Source organism: Lepus europaeus, chromosome 4 (genome assembly GCF_033115175.1).
Source record: "Lepus europaeus isolate LE1 chromosome 4, mLepTim1.pri, whole genome shotgun sequence".
Lineage (NCBI taxonomy): Eukaryota > Metazoa > Chordata > Mammalia > Lagomorpha > Leporidae > Lepus > Lepus europaeus.
In genome coordinates, this window is record NC_084830.1 from 69,709,058 (window position 1) to 69,728,179 (window position 19,122).

The following is a 19,122-nucleotide window of genomic DNA, read 5'->3' on the forward strand; positions in this document are numbered from 1 at the left end:
ATTTGTTTTGTGGTGATTTTCAGTTGGATCCATAGTAGACAAGACAGCATAAAGATGGTCCGTATTCTGTTGCAAAGGTCTGTGCACATTAGGCAGCAATTAAAAGAAAACCTCAGACAAGGACTTGATATGTGCTTTAATTTTCTTCCTGACGAATTCAATTTTCTCACCTAAGCCTTTAGCCTAAATTTATATACATTTAACAAATTAAGCCAGTTTTCCTTCTAAATATGATTAGTAGGACTCCCATTGCGTTCTATAGGCATATTTTCACCAGTTTATCATAGAAGCAGTGCTCATGTGACTTTATTAACTTACAATAAGAAAAGAGCACTAAAAGAACTTTTTTTGGAAGTATATAAATGAAAGGATGGAAATTTTCTTAATGAGAAGAGGACTCATCCCACCCACCCCCTTATCCCCTGCCTCTGATATAGAGGGTCTTACATGTGGTTTTAATCATGGCTAGTTGTGTTTAAAGGAAGAATAATATTGTAGTAACTTTGTTTTGCCCTGCACTTTACAAATCATGTCAGTTTAATTCAATTTGACTGTAATGTCAAAAATTTCAAACGGCATGATATAGTGATATATATCACTATATATTATATATTTGTATATATGTATATATAAAAAACAGTGATTTTGTAGGGACTATAACATAGAAAAAGAGGAAATGTCATTACCAATTAAGTAGCAGTCACATACTCATGGAGTCAAAGATGACTGACAACTCAGGTTGGTAAAGTTCCATCAGAACCAAATGAACTTTGACTTTTGCTTGTGCTTGAATCCTGTATGCATTATGCCTTGTGAACAACCTGACCTTAAAGATAGATGTAGCATTTAGTTCTGAATGGTTTTACCTAGCTATACATAAAGTGCTTTTTGTAGCATTTCCTAAAGTCCTTTAAAAACCTAAAAAACAAAAACAAACAAACAAACAAAAAAACCACTTAAGATGAAATTAATGGACTTTCCATAGAAATAGCAGGATTTCAGTAAGGTTTGAAATATTTGAAGTGTATTCTGCACAAATTATTTGAATTTTTATTGCAATCTAAACCCTTTGAAAAAGGGCCTTTTGCAACTGGCTCCCTCTTGAAAATCGTGTTCAGCAGATTGCGTGTGTTCTGTTATAGGTTCACTACTGTGATAGACAAAGTGGCAAAGAGTGTGTGACCTGTCTGACCTTAGCCCCTGTGCAGATGACTTTCCATGGTATTGGAAGCTCCATTGAAGCCAGCCATGACCAGGTATCATGTGCCACTGCTGTTTTGCTGCATGATGGCCCAGCTGAGAAGTCCGAGGCCATCAGAGTGGAAGCTATGTGCACACATACAGCTTTGCTTTTCTTAATACATTTACCCACTAGCACCATTTCCAGACTTTTCCAAAATTAAAATTGTCTTGGGAAACTGTTATCTTTTTATTTTTTATTTATTTTTATTTATTTATTTATTTTTTATTTTTGACAGGCAGAGTGGACAGTGAGAGAGAGACAGAGAGAAAGGTCTTCCTTTTGCCGTTGGTTCACCCTCCAATGGCCGCCGCGGCTGGCGCGCTGCGGCCAGCGCACCGCGCTGATCTGATGGCAGGAGCCAGGTGCTTATCCTGGTCTCCCATGGGGTGCAGGGCCCAAGGACTTGGGCCATCCTCCACTGCACTCCCTGGCCACAGCATAGAGCTGGCCTGGAAGAGGGGCAACCGGGACAGGATCAGTGCCCCGACCGGGACTAGAACCTGGTGTGCCGGCGCCGCCAGGCAGTGGATTAGCCTAGTGAGCCACGGCGCCAGCCGGGAAACTGTTATCTTAGGAGACTTAAATTATTTTAGATTTCTCATTTGTAGTTCATCACTAATTTAAATGTATAAGATTATTTTCTAAGGAAGAAAAAATTGCCCCACAAGCTATTTTTACTTTTAATAATCATATGTGAAATGAAGGATCCATAGAATAGTGTAACACTGGAGTCTCACTATAATATACTACCTTGGTTCTGCTGAAGGGTTTTTCTGTGACAGAATGAATGTAAAATAACCCTGTGAATGTTCAGAACCATCAGCTTATTCCCATAACGTGAGATGTTTTTGAAATGAAGTTCCAGTGTTGTTGTTTTTACTTCTAAAGTTTAATTTCTGAAGTGAAGCTGAAAATCTGTGAAGTACATTGTTTCTTCATAAACACATTCCTTTGATTGTTTAGATAGCAGCAAGAGATGACATCCTGTTTATAATATATATTTTCAATTAAAATAATCATCACATGAGACTAAACTAATGATCTAGGTCATAGAATTTCCAACTTGGAGTCAGAGTTAATAGACCTACACAGTTTACATGTGCCTAACCAGCTATGCTTTCTAAATTAACCATACAAGTTTAGAACTGTCATAACCCATGTTCACTTCCATTGTTCAGCAAATCTGAGGGCTCAGTCTAATGGTCTCTGACTAATCTTTTTTTCTCCTGTTTGAGTAGTAGTGCCTCTTGCATGGAGAAAATAAAAGAATACCTTAGTGTATCTTCTCAAACTCATGAATTATCTTCATCCAACTCAAACAGAACCTCAGAAAATATTCTTCAGGGTACACCTCTCCATTGTGGGTTTCCACTCATTGTTTGTTGATTGCTGAGGAGATGCTGCGATGCTCGGGAATGAGCAGCTAGTTGATAGTTAGAAAATCTAAGTTTCAGGAACTAACTGTGGCAGAATACAGCTGCAGCTCCCTGGGTGCGTGCGTTCTGTCACCTCCTTGCAACTCTGTTAAATGAGGGAGTTGGGTTAGATGACTTATAAGATCCATTCTGGTACTGCTGTTTTATGGTTCTATAACTGATCTTCCTGCTCCTGGTTAGTGATCCTAACCAAAAATAAAAAGTTACTGCATGTTGATCTGGAGAGCCACTTAGAGATTAGTGCTTCTTGGGACTTTTAAAATTATTGCTACAGAGGAGATCTGAGGCACGGCCTGAACTCTACCTTACAGAAAGTATTACGTGCTCTGTGCATGTGCTATGTGCTGAGGATACATGGTGAGAATTTTAGAATTGGTTCTTGTTCTTCTGGAGCTTACAATCTAGAAACTGCACCACTTTGAATTTGGCAAGTATGGCCATCTCTGTATCTGTCTCTGTATCCACTCATGGCAGAAACAAATGGCAAGAGCGGTATGGGATACCCAGCCTTCAAAGTTCTGAGGCTGAGCAGAGAAAGAGAGAGTACACCAATGACCCACCCCAGACATCTGAGGAGAGCAGCCTGCTGCTCATGGAGGCAGTGTGTTGCTATAGAGAACACTGGACTGGGAGTGGAAACGGCTCAAACTCAGCTTTGCCCAGAACTAGCTGTGGAACTTTGTATCTACCTTTTTGGAACCTGGCTTCTATTCTGTAGATTCCATTTTTAGGACATTCTGGAAAAAAGCAAAACTATGGGGATAGAAAACAGATCAGTGGTTGCCAGGGGCTGGGACTGTGGAGTGGGATTGACTCAAAAGTGTCATGAGGGATTTACTGGGGTTATGGACGTGTGCTGTATCTTGATCGTGGTGGTGGAAATACAACTGCACACATTTGTCAAACTTATAAACTGTGCTCTAAAAAGAGTACATTTGATTGGCTGTGGATAATGACTGAGTAAACCCAACTTTAAAGGAAAAGAACGCTGGATTCATTGCTTTATCAGTTACTAAATGCAGTACTGACCCCAAGGAAACGTGGAAGAATGTCATCTCTTTGCCTCTCGTGCACTCTTGGGGGTGTTGGATCCACATTGGGACACACTGAATTTAACCTGTGGCCTGGTTTGGTGCTTGTCCCGCTGCCAGTAATTGGGAAGGCCTGCTTCAGACTTCCTAAAATAACGATTAGTATCCAAAAGTGGCCTACACTCACCCCTATCGGACTTCAGGGAAAAGGTCTGCAGGCCAGAGTTTCCATTTGGGAGCTTTGAGTTCTCATTTAGACAGGGGCGGTCATTCAGTCTGGATTTGCTGGAGGTCCCCATGGTGTCTCTAACAGTCTGTTATGTGTGTGTTTCCTTTACTCATCACAACAAATGTTATATTAGAAATGTACGTTGGTTTAGAATGTTTAACTGTCCAGAACCAAAATATACTTTACATTCCCACATACTCACTTCTTTAGCACCTGTGTGCTAACTGTGAACAACTGTGTGGGAGAACTCCATTAGACTCTGGAGTTTACAAAGATAATGAATTTCAGTCTTGGTCCTTGGTGAGCCAGTTGTCTTGTGAAATTTAAAAACTGTTGATCTCAGGATAGTTTCAATAATGAGTGATCATCATTATTTATGAATCGCATAAAAAACACATTTAGATTGAGCTAGTGAGGACTCCAGTCAATATTTTCAGTATACCCTATGTGGAGATTAAAGTTACATTGGATCTTGTATATTATTAAAAACAAAATTCTTGGGAGCTGGTGTTGTGGCATAGAGAATTAAAGCCGCCACCTGCGATGCTGGCATCCCACATGAGCTCTGGTTCGTGTCCCAGCTGCATCACTTCTGATCCAGCTCCCTGCTAGTGGCCTGGGAAAGCAGCTGAAAATGGCTTAGATACTTGCACCCCTGCCACCCATATGGGAGATCTGGATGAAGCTCCTGGCTTCGGCCTGGTCCAGCCCTGGCCTTTGCAGAAAACTGGGGAGAGAACTGGTGATGGAAGATCTCTGTCTCTCTCTATTTGTCTCTAACTCTGACTTTCAAAATAAATTTTAAAAAAATTAAAAAAAAAAAAACTTCTTAGGAATAGCACAAAAAAATGTTTTAGAAACCTCTGGATTGTTGTAACTCATTAATTGTTCTTTACTCTCTTCTTTTGGCTTGATACCATTTCTACATTTTTCTTCATCACTTCATTTATTCATTTATTTGAGAGGGAGAGGAAGAGAGAGAGAGTGATTGATTCAGTCCACATGGTGGTTCACTCCCCAAATAGCTGCAATTGGCCAGTGCTGGGCCAGACTACAACTGGGAGCTGGGAACAATCCTAGTCTCCCATGGGAGTAACAGGGACCCAGTTACTTCAGCCATCATCTGTTGCCTCCTGGGGTGCACATTAGCAGAAAGCTGGAACCAGGAACAGAGCCAGGACCAGATAGGGGATGTGGGTGTCTTAATTGCTAAGCCGAGCACCCCCCTTCATCACTTGTGGGGATCACTGAGCACCTCTTCCTCTCTGCCTCCTTTACAGTCACAGCTCCACAGTCTTCAGAGTCATAAACTTCCTTCCCTGGCTTTTTTTTTTTTTTTTTTATTAATCTTCATTCAGATTGTATCACAAGTGTCACAAAGTTTGGGTGAGTAGATACAGCTTAGTAAAAGTACTTTAGTTTAATTCATTATAGTTTGCTGCTGTCTCCCTTTATGTGTTTAGGTAAGTCTGGAACTTGCTTGCTTGAAATAACTATAATCATGAAGTAATAAGTCTACTACTTAATCAAGCACCCTGGAACTAGCCAAAGAAATATAACATCTGTCTGCTAGACTTTACTGTATGTGCCTTCTAGTCAACAAAAGCAAGATTGTCACGTAAATGACAATGCATATTTGACACAATACTTAGAATAAAAAGTTGACAATTCTACAAGGGAAAATAAACAATCACATTTTTATGTAATGCGTTTACTATATACTAGAACTACACTCAGCTTTCCATACGTTATTTTGCTTAATTCTCAAAGTAATTCTCAAGAGTTTTTACTATAGCAACTGTATTTGCTATACTACTTTTTAAGGTTTATGTCCAGATAGTAAAATTAAGTTGAGCTTTTCTCAATCATTGTTGTGTGCTTTGAATAGGATTCAGGTCATTCCTCTCAACAAAAGGACAGTGATTAAGGGTAACAGTTTATAAATCTAATGGGTATTTCATTCTTCTTTTGATTAATAAGTTCTGATTATAGTTTATTTTCTGATTAAGTCTCTTTACCTAATTATGCCATAAAGTCTTACAATGATATGTTATTTTAAGACTAAATGTAAAAAGGTCTTCTTACATATTATCCAAACATATTATCAAAACAATGGTATATTGCTTGCTTGTAGACTATGTGCAGAAATTTTGCAGTACTAATTGGTCTTAAATAATATCTGTATTCCCTTATACTTGTAATTATAGTCTAGGAGTGTTTCAGCCAGGATGCTTTTGGCTACAAATAACAGAAAACCTGACTCATTCAGGCTTAAATAATAAGGAACTTCATTAGCTCATCTAACAGGAAGTTCAAAGGAAGAGTAAACTTCAGGATTGTTTGATAAAGTAGCTCAGTGATGTCAGCAAGGGCTCAGGTTGTTTCCATATCTTGGCTCTGTCATACTGCACTTCACCCTGTGACTCACAGAAGGCCACAGTAGCTCTCTGTGTCACAGGCAAGACAGACACATCCAAAAAGAGACATCTGGTCTTGTGTCTTGGTCCAAGATATCTGAACTAGAAAACCCTCTGGCTGTCTTTCCTGCACAGCTCATAGACCTGGATTGGGTTGGTTGCATGAAAGAGAAATGACACCACTGCTGGTATAAATGCTGGGGTGAACTGGTTGTTGAGGAATCAACCACATGGACTATTACATAAGGGATAGAATGCTACATAAATTTTTAATAGCCATTAAACAAAAAATAGTTAAAATTAATTTTGATGTTTTATTTAACCCAGTATATCTAAAATATAATTTTTTTTTTTTTTTTTTTTTTGGACAGGCAGAGTTAGACAGTGAGAGAGAGAGAGACAGAGAGAAAGGTCTTCCTTTTGCCATTGGTTCACCCCCCACTTTGGCCGCTGCGGCTGGTGCATTGCGGCCGGCCTGCTGCGCTGATCCGCGGCCAGGAGCCAGGTGCTTCCTCCTGGTCTCCCATGCGGGTGCAGGGACCCAAGCACTTGGGTCATCCTCCACTGCCCTCCCAGGCCACAGCAGAGAGCTGGACTGGAAGAGGAGCAACCGGGACAGGATCCGGCACCCCAACCAGGACTAGAATCTGGGGTGCTGGCGCCACAGGCGGAGGATTAGCCTAGTGAGCCGCAGTGCTGGCCTAAAATATAATTTCAACATGCAATCAGCTTTTAAGATTATTGAGATATCTTACTTTTCTTTAATACTTGAAATTCAGGGTATATTTTTCAATAATAATACATTTAATTTTGTCTGCCATCTTTCAGGTGTTCAGTAGCCACCTGTGTTTTGGATAGCACAGGTCAATGGGATGAAATCAGAGACGTTGTGTGTCTCCAGTCTCATACTTTGCTCTTTACTCTCTATTTAGTTTACACCCATACTTATGCTCTTATGGTATTGGGTTACCATGTCTGTGCTGTCTCACATTTTTGTCTTTGCTTTCCTGGGTCTTTTCTCCTTGCTTACAGGGGAACTTTAATTTGCGTATTTATCAGATCCAACCAAGACGTCTTGCTGGTCAATAGGCCTTTCCCAGAGAGAGAGAGAGAGAGAGAGAGAAAAAACTCTCCCCAAGTTGTGCTTAAGGAGTATTTTTACATTAGCCATTGTTAACCCTGTTAGAGCCGTGTTTCACCTTGGTAATCTTGTGCTGTGGTGTTTAGGAGGCACTCAGTATGTGTTTCTAGGGTGGGATTAAATTGAAATGCAAAGAAAACTAGAAGACTTGGATTAGCTAGAATCATTTGATAAAATCAGTGAGAGAAATGGAATGTGTTTCTCTGATGGTGGCCCTGTCAGGACGGCTTTTGTGAAAGGATCCACTCCTTCAGAAGGAGTCCACATGTACTCCTTCTGAGTACAATGTGACTGCCCTTAGGAATCCATTATATGTTGTCCATTAGTTCTTCTGCACTGTTCATAACTTTTAATTTTTCTAACCCGTCATGCATTTGAGGGCACCCTGCCTGCATACGAGTCTTGGATTCCTAAGTTACCTTCTTCAGGTAGCAGGAGCTGCCTTCTGATTCCATCCTCTGTCACGTCGTATGCAAGTCAGTATTCACTGAATGATGTCGTCCTTCATCATGCATTCCTCGGAGTCTAGAGAGGCGTGAACATCACAGGTTCGAGCAATAATTACCCAAGACAAATAAAATGCCTTACTAATGTAAAAGACATGACTAGGTGGCATTGCCTAATGACAGATACCATGTCATCATCCTTGAGGCAACTGCAGTGGGCCCTGGCTTTCTTCATGTTCCACAGATGAGTGTACATTTTGAACTTCAGCTCTTTGCCTGCTCAGTATTCAGCCATAGCGCCATGTGTTGTGGGAGATGGAATGACTGGATGTAATGACTGTTAGTGGCAGCTTCTAGGTGGCCCTGAAGCTGCCAGAATCCAAAATTTAACTTGGCTTTTGTTACTTTTTATGAATTAGGGTGCCAAAAGAGATAAATTAAAAAGGCTAATGAACTTTAGTGTTAGTTTTGGGAAAGTGCTTTCATATTTTTTGGTTTTTATATTTCAAAATATTTCCTCCAAAACTTACCCCTTGACTATAGACCTGAAGTTTCTTCGTTATTTTATAAAATTTCCATTTACACAAATATATTTTGAAGTTAAGGAATACAGTCATACCTTCAAAAAGCATTATAGCAGGAAACATCTTCAGAAACTTCTCTCAACCACTGGATAGGTATTATGTATTGATTGATGGGCTGAAACTGGAGTCAGCACATTATGACCACCTAAACTAAGAATGGCTTTTACTTTTTGAAATAGTTGAAAAAAATCAAATCAGATTAATATTTCATGGCTTATGGAAATTACGTGGAGTTCAAATTTTAGTACCCACAAGTACAACCTTACTGGGACACAGCCATAACCACTGATTTAAGTGTTGCCTATGGCCACTTTCCCACTACAAGAGCCAGATGAGTAGTTACAACAGAGGCTGCCCTCATTGCCTGCAAAGCCTAAAATATTTACTATTTGTTTCTTTACTGAAATACTTTGCCAACGCAATCCCAGAATTGGAAGGAAGACATTAGGCATTCACTTTGCGAATTTTGTTTCAAATGCTACCTTAAACATGGTCATTCAGAGTTCATTCTCTTTCAGAAAAGAGCCAGTTTCCTGGAAATATTGCCCATGTTATAGCACAGTTAGACTTGACGGTGAATTTTGGATTTATTTACTCTACAATGGAAACCAATTTTATTCTCTAAGGGAATAATAAATAAGTCTGTCTTCATCAGTATTCATCAGAGCATTGAAAGGAAGTTTGCCTGCAGCAAAGGTCACTTCTGTCTGCTTGCTGGAATCCCATTTAGAAACACTTCATAAGCTGGACTGGGGCATGTGTGTGTGTGTGTTAGGTAACAAGGAATATTCGGTTGTTCCCATAGTGATTTTTTACTTCTTTCATTTCAGATGCATAAGCAGTTTCCAGGACCAACAGTGAGTTATAGGGAAAGGTAGTGGGAAGATTGAATATTATGTATTTTATAACTGACTCATAATTTCATTTATGCTTAGTGCAGCATGACCACATTTCTAAGAGGTTGCATATATCCAATGATATTGTGCACACAAGTGACTTATTAATTTGAGCTATAAAATAATTTTGGACTATAGTCAAAAGCCACGAACTTACTTACTGCTTTCTTTCTCCCATTTTTCCCCTTAAATGATGAATAACAGCTATTTTAATCAGCAAAAAGTGTGAAATTTTAGGTTAAAAAAAAAACTGACTTTTCCCAGCTACACAAAAAAGACTTCATTTGCTTATTTAATCTGTAGCTCAGTTTACCTGTAGCTCAGTGTCTATAACAGGTTATCTCTTTGAAGGTAATTTCATGTTCATGATCTCATAGAAGACAAGTTAAAGTATAAATAGAACTCAAAGTGTTTTCTAATAATTTATGTCAATTTTCAACCTTCCTACATGGTCCACATCAGTAATTTCTCAATTTTTATTCAGTATTCTAATTCTTAATGTCTCCTCTAAATTAAAAATATTTAGGAAGGAATTTAGTATGCCTAGTATTCTGTATGTCTGTATTTTGAAGTTGGTTTGAAGATCATTGGGGAATTATTCTAAAAACTTTTCTGTTAGCAGTTCACACTAATGAATCATAACCAGATACATTATTAAACCAATAAATACCATATGTACATAATTGACTAAATGGATGTGAAAGTTATAATGGAAAACTGTTGCCTATATAGACTTTTTTAAAGTGACGATCAATGGAATATAGTTCCCTAGGCCACAGATTTGAGAGCCTTATTGCCCACTGGAGGTCACTTTTACAACCTAAAAAGTATTACCTTCCTTGTAAACTCAGATTATGGTGTTGTGTATGATTTATTACACTATTTAAAGCTGAAAAACAGTAACTTTCTCTCCCTAAGCAATATACCTTCAATTAAGTCATGCCTTTCCCCAAGTCCAAAACTCTTTTTTAGACAAACCGGTTACAGGTTATACTTCAGATTTTTTAATATTATTCTTTTCATTGCTAACAGTTATTTGGCCTGCTCTCTTCATTTCTATGTTGGCAGTTAATGCCTTTTTAGATCACATATTTTTAAAATACTCTGTGGTTAATTGGCTTCTTTTTTGCATCATCTAATGGAAGGAATTGAAGGCATTGTTAAACCCTAAAATACCTAACATCTTTGAAATTAAATTACAAGGGCAAGGTAATGATAAAAATTGTCTCTGGTACCCTTTATAGATGGCACAGTGATATGCTACCACAAACCTGGCTTGGGTCACTGCTGTTTGGTTAGGAGGGTCATCATTCCACCAAGACCTACACTGATATTTTTTTCTCTAAAAGATTGATGTTCATGACTTTCACTCTGGTCCATCTAACATCACCTGCAGAGAGAGGTTATGCCTTCCCATAGGTTTCTGCTGTAGTAGGAAATATATAAGAAAATTTTCAACTTAGGAGGAAGGTTGTGTGTCAGGCAGAGTCTCCTTGCTGATATGTTTCTGTTTCCTAGATGACTCTTTGAGGGCATCCTTACCCATAATTTTGTTAACATCTGTCTGGCTGATCCTACCCACTCACCCTGAACTCTTAACTCCTGGCTACCTACCTGCGGTCTGCACTGTTGGTTTGTCTTAGCTGACCAGTTCTTTTGTCGCTTAGACCTGGTAATGCTTACCTGACTGTTGGCTTCTGACCGTTCACTCTTCTTGTCTGCACCTGACGTTGCAGAGACTCATTGTTCTCATATTTCTCCCCAAATCTAAAACTGACCAAGGGTGACAGAATTTCATTTTATAGACAGTTTATTCTACAGCTATTATAAAATCCAGATAATATCAATCTATTTGTGGAAGAATTGATACCCGCTGTGTGTCTGATACTGTACCATGAGTTAAAATGTTTAAAGTCTTTTATATCAGGTGGCAAATAGTTGCTGCTCTACTTATCATCCCTGCCATCATAGCCTCATGTCCATGATTTTTAGGATCTCCCAGAATTTCCTATTTTGTACTTCCTATTTTGTAAATAAAGAAAACCCTCAAATTGAGTGAAGTTAAAAGTTGGAGACAGAAGGTACAAAAAATAAAATCTTAAAGAGGGGTCGATGGGAGAAGTTGGAGAAACAAGATATATACAGAAGGTAATTGAGGACCAACTGCAAATTAATATGATTTTTATATCAGAAATATTCTAAAATCTATGCATATATGAATGTTGAAAGCTATGGAATATAGGAATGATGAAGAACAGAAGAATTCACTGAGTTAAGTATTGTTTAAGAGTTGATGAGCCAGAATTGAAACACAAATTGTAAGGGCATTTCACATGGGGTAAACTACATGAGAAAAGGTGGAAACATAAAGATTGGCAAAATATATGCAGAGGAAGAAAAACTCAACTTGGCTGGAACTCCAAAAATAAATGATTTTACATGAGACCAAGGCAGTTGACCATATTCCTGAAAGCTAGACTTATCAGTATGAAATTTATATTCCTTGCAGCAAACAGTCATTCTTTAGTCAGGAAGAAGGGATATGATTATGCGTGTGTCTGTAAGGTCAATATGGCAGCCAGATGCAGGACTCTGATGGGGAGGAGAGCATCTATCCTAGAAACAGAGGAATGGATGCCAGTTACCTTGATGGATATGACTCTGAATACAGTAAGAAAAGCAGCACTCCCCCTTAGGAACATTGTAGAGAAAGAATCAACATACCTTGGTAACTAGCTGAGTAAGAAAAAAATGAAAAAAATCAGAGTGAGAGCTGCACAAATCCTCTTTTCAACAAGCTGTAATAAAACTGGACAAAAATGTCAAAAACAGCAACTTTAGGACTCCGAAAGTTGATAGAAGGCATTCAACAAATTGAGAAGCATTCATTCATAGAAGAACTACTGAGTTTCATGTAAGAAAACTAGGATAGTGTGATGTTCCTGCCTGGGGTACTCCCACCCCACACCTCCAGACTCAGCATGATATTCTACAAGCTCAAGATAAGCCATAAATCAAGCAGTTTCATTGAAGAAGTAACCTTGATTGATATGAAGAGAAGTATGAAGGCCTCATGTCCACCAGCAGTGTGAGTAACAGTAGACATGTTGGTAGAAAAAACATAAGAAAGTCTACAGCTCATTGAGTAAGATGACAGTCTGGATTGGAGGCAACAACAGACCATCAGGCTTGCCAGCAATTTATCAGGGAGATTTGGGGAAATATCCCAGCAATACTTACTACATATTCCTAGTTAACCAAAAGGCTTCATACCTGTGTAAAAGAGATCAGAGAGGATCTCAACGCCTTGGATGTCTGAAATTCTGCACATATGCAGAGGAGATACAAAAGGGCTTGGCAGAAAATAAATATCAGAGCAGACTTGAAAACTTAACTTTTAGTGTGCTCCCTAATCCACAGATCCATTGGCAGAGGACAGAAGCTTTACTGGTTTAGGGTATTTTAGCACAACTACTGATCAGTCATTGGTCACTCAGTTGTGCAGACACAGGAGGGAATCTTAGGGAGCCAGATTTAAAAATAAAAACAAGTTTTAAAACTGAGTACAGATAATTTGCAGTCATGTACTATGAGTGAGATACATTCCACAGATTCAGATAAATTAATAAACAAGAAAACCACAGCAAGAACAACCCTGAAGCGAGAAGAGTGACATCCAGAATTACTGCAGTGACAATGTAGTATCTAAAATTTCAGGTTTAAATAAAAAGTTAGAACATACATAAAAGCAAAAAGGGGGACCAATTCTCAGGGGAAAACAGTCACTGGGAATTGTTTCTGAGTGGACACAATGTTGACCTTGTCAACTATAGTATGTTCAAGGAACTAAAGGAACAATGACTCAACAAGCAGAGACTCTCAGTAAAAAAAGAGATTATTTTTAAATAAAAAAAGTCAAAGGGTCTAAAGTCGAAAAATACAAGAACTGAAATGGAAAATTCATTAGAGTGATTCAACAGATTTGAGGTGGCAGAAGAATGGACATATGGACTTTAAAGTAGACCAAAAAAGTTATCCAGTTAGGATAGCAGAGAGGAAGTAGAATGAAAAAAGTGAATAGAGCCTTAGAAACTGTGAACAACATCAAGTTGCATATATTAGGATCATTATTTAGTTTGGTTTAACATCTGAAAATCAGTTACTTCATACACCATATTTATAGAGACACAGCCCACACAAATATCTCAGTAGACACAGAAAAGACATGAAAAAATCAAACATTCATTCCTAAGTTAAAAACTGAACAAGCTGGAAATGGAAGGGAATTTCCTTAATTTGATAAAGAGCATCTGTGAAAAGCCTACAGGTAATGGCTTAATGGTGAAAGACTGAATGTTTTTATTGACTAAGATTAAAAACAAGGTAAAAATGTCTGCTGTCTTTACTACTCAACATTGTTTTAGAGAGTGTAGCCAGTGCAATAAGGCAAGGAAAAGAAGGAAAGTAAAAGAGAGAGAACAAAAGGTATGTAGCTTAGAAAAGAGGAAGCAAAACAGTTAATTGCAGATGACATGATCTTGTATGTAGAAAATCCTAAAACACAAATACACCTATTAGGACTAATAACCAAGTTTAGTAAAGTTAGGGACAGGATGCAATGTATAATCGATTGTATAAGTATTTCTGTATATTAGAAGTAAATAATCCAAAGTGAAAGTTGGAAGTCTACTTTGTTCATAAAGTATCAAAGACAAAAAAAAGCTTAGGAAGCAACTGAAACAAGAGGTGGAAGACATACACAGAAAAATAAAACATTGTAGGGTGAAATTATATAAGATCTCAATATATGAGGGATATTCAGGGTTCATGGGTTAGAAGACTGCTGTTAACTTGGCAGTTTGCCCCACGTGGACCTACAGAGACAGTGTAATCCCTATCAAAATCCCAGCAGGCTGCTTTGGGTAGAAATTGACAAGCTGATCCTAAAATTTACGTAGAAATGCAAAGAGCCCAAAATAGGTAAAACACTTTTGAAAATGAAGTACAAAATTAGAAGACCTACACTTCTCAGTTTTTAAGTTTCACTGTAAGCTACACTATTCTAGTTAGCAGCATAAATATAAACATATAGATAAATAAGGCAAAATAGAGAGCTCAGAAATGAACCTTTGTGTTTATGTTCAATCAATTTTTAACAAAACTGCCAAGGAAATCCAATGGGGGAAAAGATAGTCTTTTCAATAAATCATGCTGTAGATCGTACAAAAAAGATATAGTTAGATCTTTACCTCATGATGCATGCAAAAATCAATGATAAATGGATAATAGACTTAAATGTGAAACCTAAAGAAAACTATAACACTTTTGAAAGAAATAGGGTTATGTTTGATAATGGGTAAATTTTTATGACCATGGATTAATCAGAGAGGGTTTTAAAAAAAATTATTCGGTTTAGTTGAAAGGCAGAGAAAGAGTGACAGAGATCTCCCAACCACTGGTTCACTCCCCTCATGCTCACAGTACCCAGGGCTGGGCCAGGCTACTCAAGCTAGAACCCAATCACTGGAACATCATCTGCTGCCTCCCAAATGCTCGCTGGCAGGAAGCTGGAAAGAAGTTGGGCTGGGGCTCAAACCCAGGTACTTCACTGTGGGATCCCAAGTGGCATTTTAATTACTATGCCAAATGCCCACCCCTGCAAAGAGTTTTTAGATACACATCAAATACATGATTCATTAATGAACAAATTGGTAAACTGGGCTTCAACAACACTTAAAACTTTTTTGCTTCAAAGACAAAATTAAAAATATGAATAGATGAACCACTGATTTAGGAGAAAATGTTCACAGATCAGATGTGTGTATATATACATATATATACATATTTATGTATGTACATGAGAAAGAGAGTTATTATTAGAAAGGCAGAGTGATAGATGGGGGGAGAGAGGAGAGAGGAGAGAGAGAAATCTTCCATCTGCTGGTTTGCTCTCCAAATGCCCACAATAGCCAGGTCTGCACCCGGCTAAAACCAGGAATTAGGAACTCCAAATGGTCCGTCCACATGAATAGCAGTGGCTCAAGACTTGGACCGTCATTGCTGCCTCCCAGGTGCATTAGCAGGTAGCTGAATTGGAAGCAGAGTAGCTGGGACTTGAACAACACTCCATTATGGGATACAGGCATCCCAAGTAGCGACTTAACCTGCTATGTCATAATGCCCACCCCTAGATCATATACAAATAGTATCTGTGCTATAGGCAACAAAATTAAAATGGATAAATAATATAGATAATTCACCAAAGAAAATACACAGTTGTCTAATAATCACCTAAGAGGATGTTCAGTGTTGAGGCTGACATTGTGGAATAGTGGGTTAAGTTGTAACCTGCAATGCTGGCATCCCATGTAAATGCAGGTTTGAATCCCAGCTGCTCCGCTTCCAATCCAGCTCCTTGCTAATGTTCCTGGGAAAGCAGTGGAAGATGGCCCAAGTACTTGGGCCCCTGACATCATGTGGGTAACCCAAATGGAGTTCCAATCTCCAAGCTTCAGCCTGGTCCAGCCATTGCAGCCATTGAGGGGCTGGGGGTGGGATGGGAGGTGAGGGGGTAGGTGAGACAGGAGGTCATCCAGGGAATAAAACCTCTCTCTCTCTCTCTCTCTCTCTCCCCCTCCCTCTCCCTCTCCCTCCCCACCTCTCCCCCCCCATCTGTAACTCTGCCTTTCAAATAACTAAGTATTTATAAAGAAAAAAAATGTTCATTAGTGAAATGCAAAAACCACAGTAAGATACTATTTCATACCCCTAAGATGATGTATAAAATAACAAAGATTAGTGAGGACAGGGAGAAACTAGGACCTTCATGAATTACAATGGGGAATGGACAGCCCCTTTGGAAAATAAAAGTGAAACATAAATTTACCACATGCTCTAGCAATTCCACTTCAAGTTATCTATCCAAGAAAAATTAGATTTGCATGCAAATATCAATAGCAGTATTGTTCATAGTAGCCACAAGCTGGAAAGGACCCACATGCCCACCAACTGGAGAATGGATAAACAAAATGTGTTACACTCATCCAAAGGAGTACTATTCATCAATGAACAGGGATGATTTACTGAACTACTATCAAGTATATCCATACTACAGCATAGATGAAAGCTCAAAAACATGCTATAACAAAGAAACCAGACAGAACAGACCATCTTATATGATTCCATTTATATAAAATTTCCAGAAAAAGCTAATTATCTATAGAGATAAAAATATTAGTTATTGCCTTGACCTGAGAAAAAGGAGTATGGACAAACTCTCATTAGCTAAGGGGAGCTTTTTATGGTATTGGAAGTTATTCTACCATGGATCATGGTGCCATTGCACAATTTTCTAATTTATTTATTTATTTATTTTTTTTGACAGGCAGAGTGGACAGTGAGAGAGAGAGACAGAGAGAAAGGTCTTCCTTTTTGCCGTTGGTTCACCCTCCAATGGCCGCCGCGGTTGGCACGCTGCGGCTGGCGCACCGCGCTGATCCGATGGCAGGAGCCAGGTGCTTCTCCTGGTCTCCCATGGGGTGCAGGGCCCAAGCACTTGGGCCATCCTCCACTGCACTCCCTGGCCACAGCAGAGAGCTGGCCTGGAAGAGGGGCAACCGGGACAGAATCCGGCGCCCCGACCGGGACTAGAACCCGGTGTGCCGGCGCCACAAGGCGGAGGATTAGCCTGTTGAGCCGCAGTGCCGGCTACAATTTTCTAAATTTCTAAAACTACTCACCATGGATGGATTTTAGAGTATATAAATTATACCTTAATGAAAGATGTTTTTTAAAATAGCTATATAAGTTTCAGTTATAAGGCCATTCATGTTCATGAAAATTTCTGTAAGCAATAATTTACTTGGGTCAGGGATATCAAGAAACTCTTCAGCAGCCCCCCACCCTCACCCCCGCCCTGGGAAGTAGGGGTTTGTATATTGCAGACAAAGGTAGAGTGGAAAAACAAGTGTCATGGTGAGTTGCAGGCCCAGGATTTCCACATCCCTGAGGGTCTTTGACCGTCTTAACACTTGACTGTAACTTTAGCCTAGAGACTTGAGTTATCATACTCTCTCCAGCCTCTCTGACTTCTTACTGCCAATTTTCTTAGCTTTTGCTTGTGACCTGCCTCAAATTCCTCATATTCCTGTTCACCATTATTACTCTGCTCCAACTCCAGATCATCATGTTTTCTCCTGTCTGACCCAGGAAACTGATCCTGATTTTCGATTGTTCCTTTTCCTTAACTTGTTTCATTAATTTTTACATATTTTTAAAAAATCTCTTTTGCCATATGTAGCCCTGGGTTGCACTCTAGCTCTGGAAAAGTCTTCCATACTGTCTCCAAAGGAAGACCCACTGTCCAAATCTTTTCGAGGATGATGATTTAGGTTTCTGACATATTAAATGTCAGCTCCAGAGATGGTATTCAGTATGTAACAGAAGATTTGAGCTTAGAGGCCACATTGAGAAATTGGGGATAAAGATGTAGATTTGATATTTACCTAACTAAAAAAACAAGAATGAGCCAAAACATGGGCCTTGTGAGAGGCTGTGGGTAAGGCCAGAGGGAATGATTAGAGCCCAGAAAAAGCTAACTTTTTCACTAAAGAGTTACAAATTATTAACATATCCAGGGGCCAGCTTTGTGGCACAGTGGGTTAACCTGCTGCTTACAACACTGGCATCCCATATCACAGCGCCAGTTTCAGTCCCAGTTACTCCACTTCTAGTCCAGCTCCCTGCTAATGCACCCGGGAAAGCAGCCAATGATGATCCGAGTACTTGGGCCCTACCACACATATAGGGAGACTTAGATGGAGTTCCAGGCTCCTGGCTTCTGCCTAACTCAGCCCTGGCCATTGTGGCCGTTTGGGAAGTAAATCAGAGGATAGAAGATTGTGTGTGTGTGTGTGTGTGTGTCTTCCTCTCTCTTTCTGTCACTCTGCTTTTCAAATAACTGAAATAAATTTTTAAGAAGTATCCCAAAAAGTTATATTTTACCTCGAATTCTCTGGGTTTATCATTATAATGAAAACCAATGGCTTGAGAGAAAACCAATAGACATATCACAGACTAGTTTGAAAACTTACTTGAAGTTTTAAACTGTAACATCCTCAGGATGAAAGAAAAGTGCATTTGATGATTTTCTAGTAAGAAACTGACTTCTGACTCTTAGATCTTAAAGGGAGATCATCCTTACACAAAACTGAAAACCTAACTTTGAAACTACCTCGCCCACTAGGTGGCAAAAGTGAGCTGCCAGAGACTAAAGAAGCGGCCTCTTCGTGCCCTACATTGTCACCTCTCACCAAGTGCTGCTTCCTGAAAACTGTGCTTTTGAAAAACGCAAGCACTGTCTCCAGTTGTAATGTATAATCCACATAATACCTGGTCAATACAGTGAAGAAAGGGTGAAGATATCCCTTGGATAGAGTTTTGGTAGCAGTATGAATGTTTTGGGACACTTAGCATTTTTTTTTTACATAAAATACTAACGGGAAAATTGCTATGATCAATAACATTGTGTCCCAAGAGTACTTGGGAAACACTATTGAAGGACTTTGAGCTAAGTTACCAACTCTGTCTTAAGTAAACTTCCATATCTGGTAGCCACTGGTAGGGAACTATCGGAAGTCATTTCTAAACTAGTGTCTATCGTTGCTTTCCACTCTGGGCTTTCATTGATATAAAAGTGTC

The 19,122-nt window shown here is 39.1% G+C and overlaps 1 protein-coding gene across 11 annotated transcripts in view; it reads left to right on the forward strand.

Annotated features, from left to right (window-relative positions):
* The window catches only part of STAU2 (staufen double-stranded RNA binding protein 2), a 360,539-nt gene that overhangs the window by 251,019 nt on the left and 90,398 nt on the right, over positions 1-19,122 (forward strand). For 10 of the 11 annotated variants that reach the window (XM_062188357.1, XM_062188348.1, XM_062188350.1 and 7 more), the window contains one exon: positions 1,143-1,256. The exons of the other annotated variant lie outside the window; for it this stretch is intronic. In XM_062188357.1, coding sequence (XP_062044341.1) covers positions 1,143-1,256 — 114 coding nt within the window. The remainder of the gene's footprint in view (positions 1-1,142; positions 1,257-19,122) is intronic. 11 annotated transcript variants of the gene reach the window in all.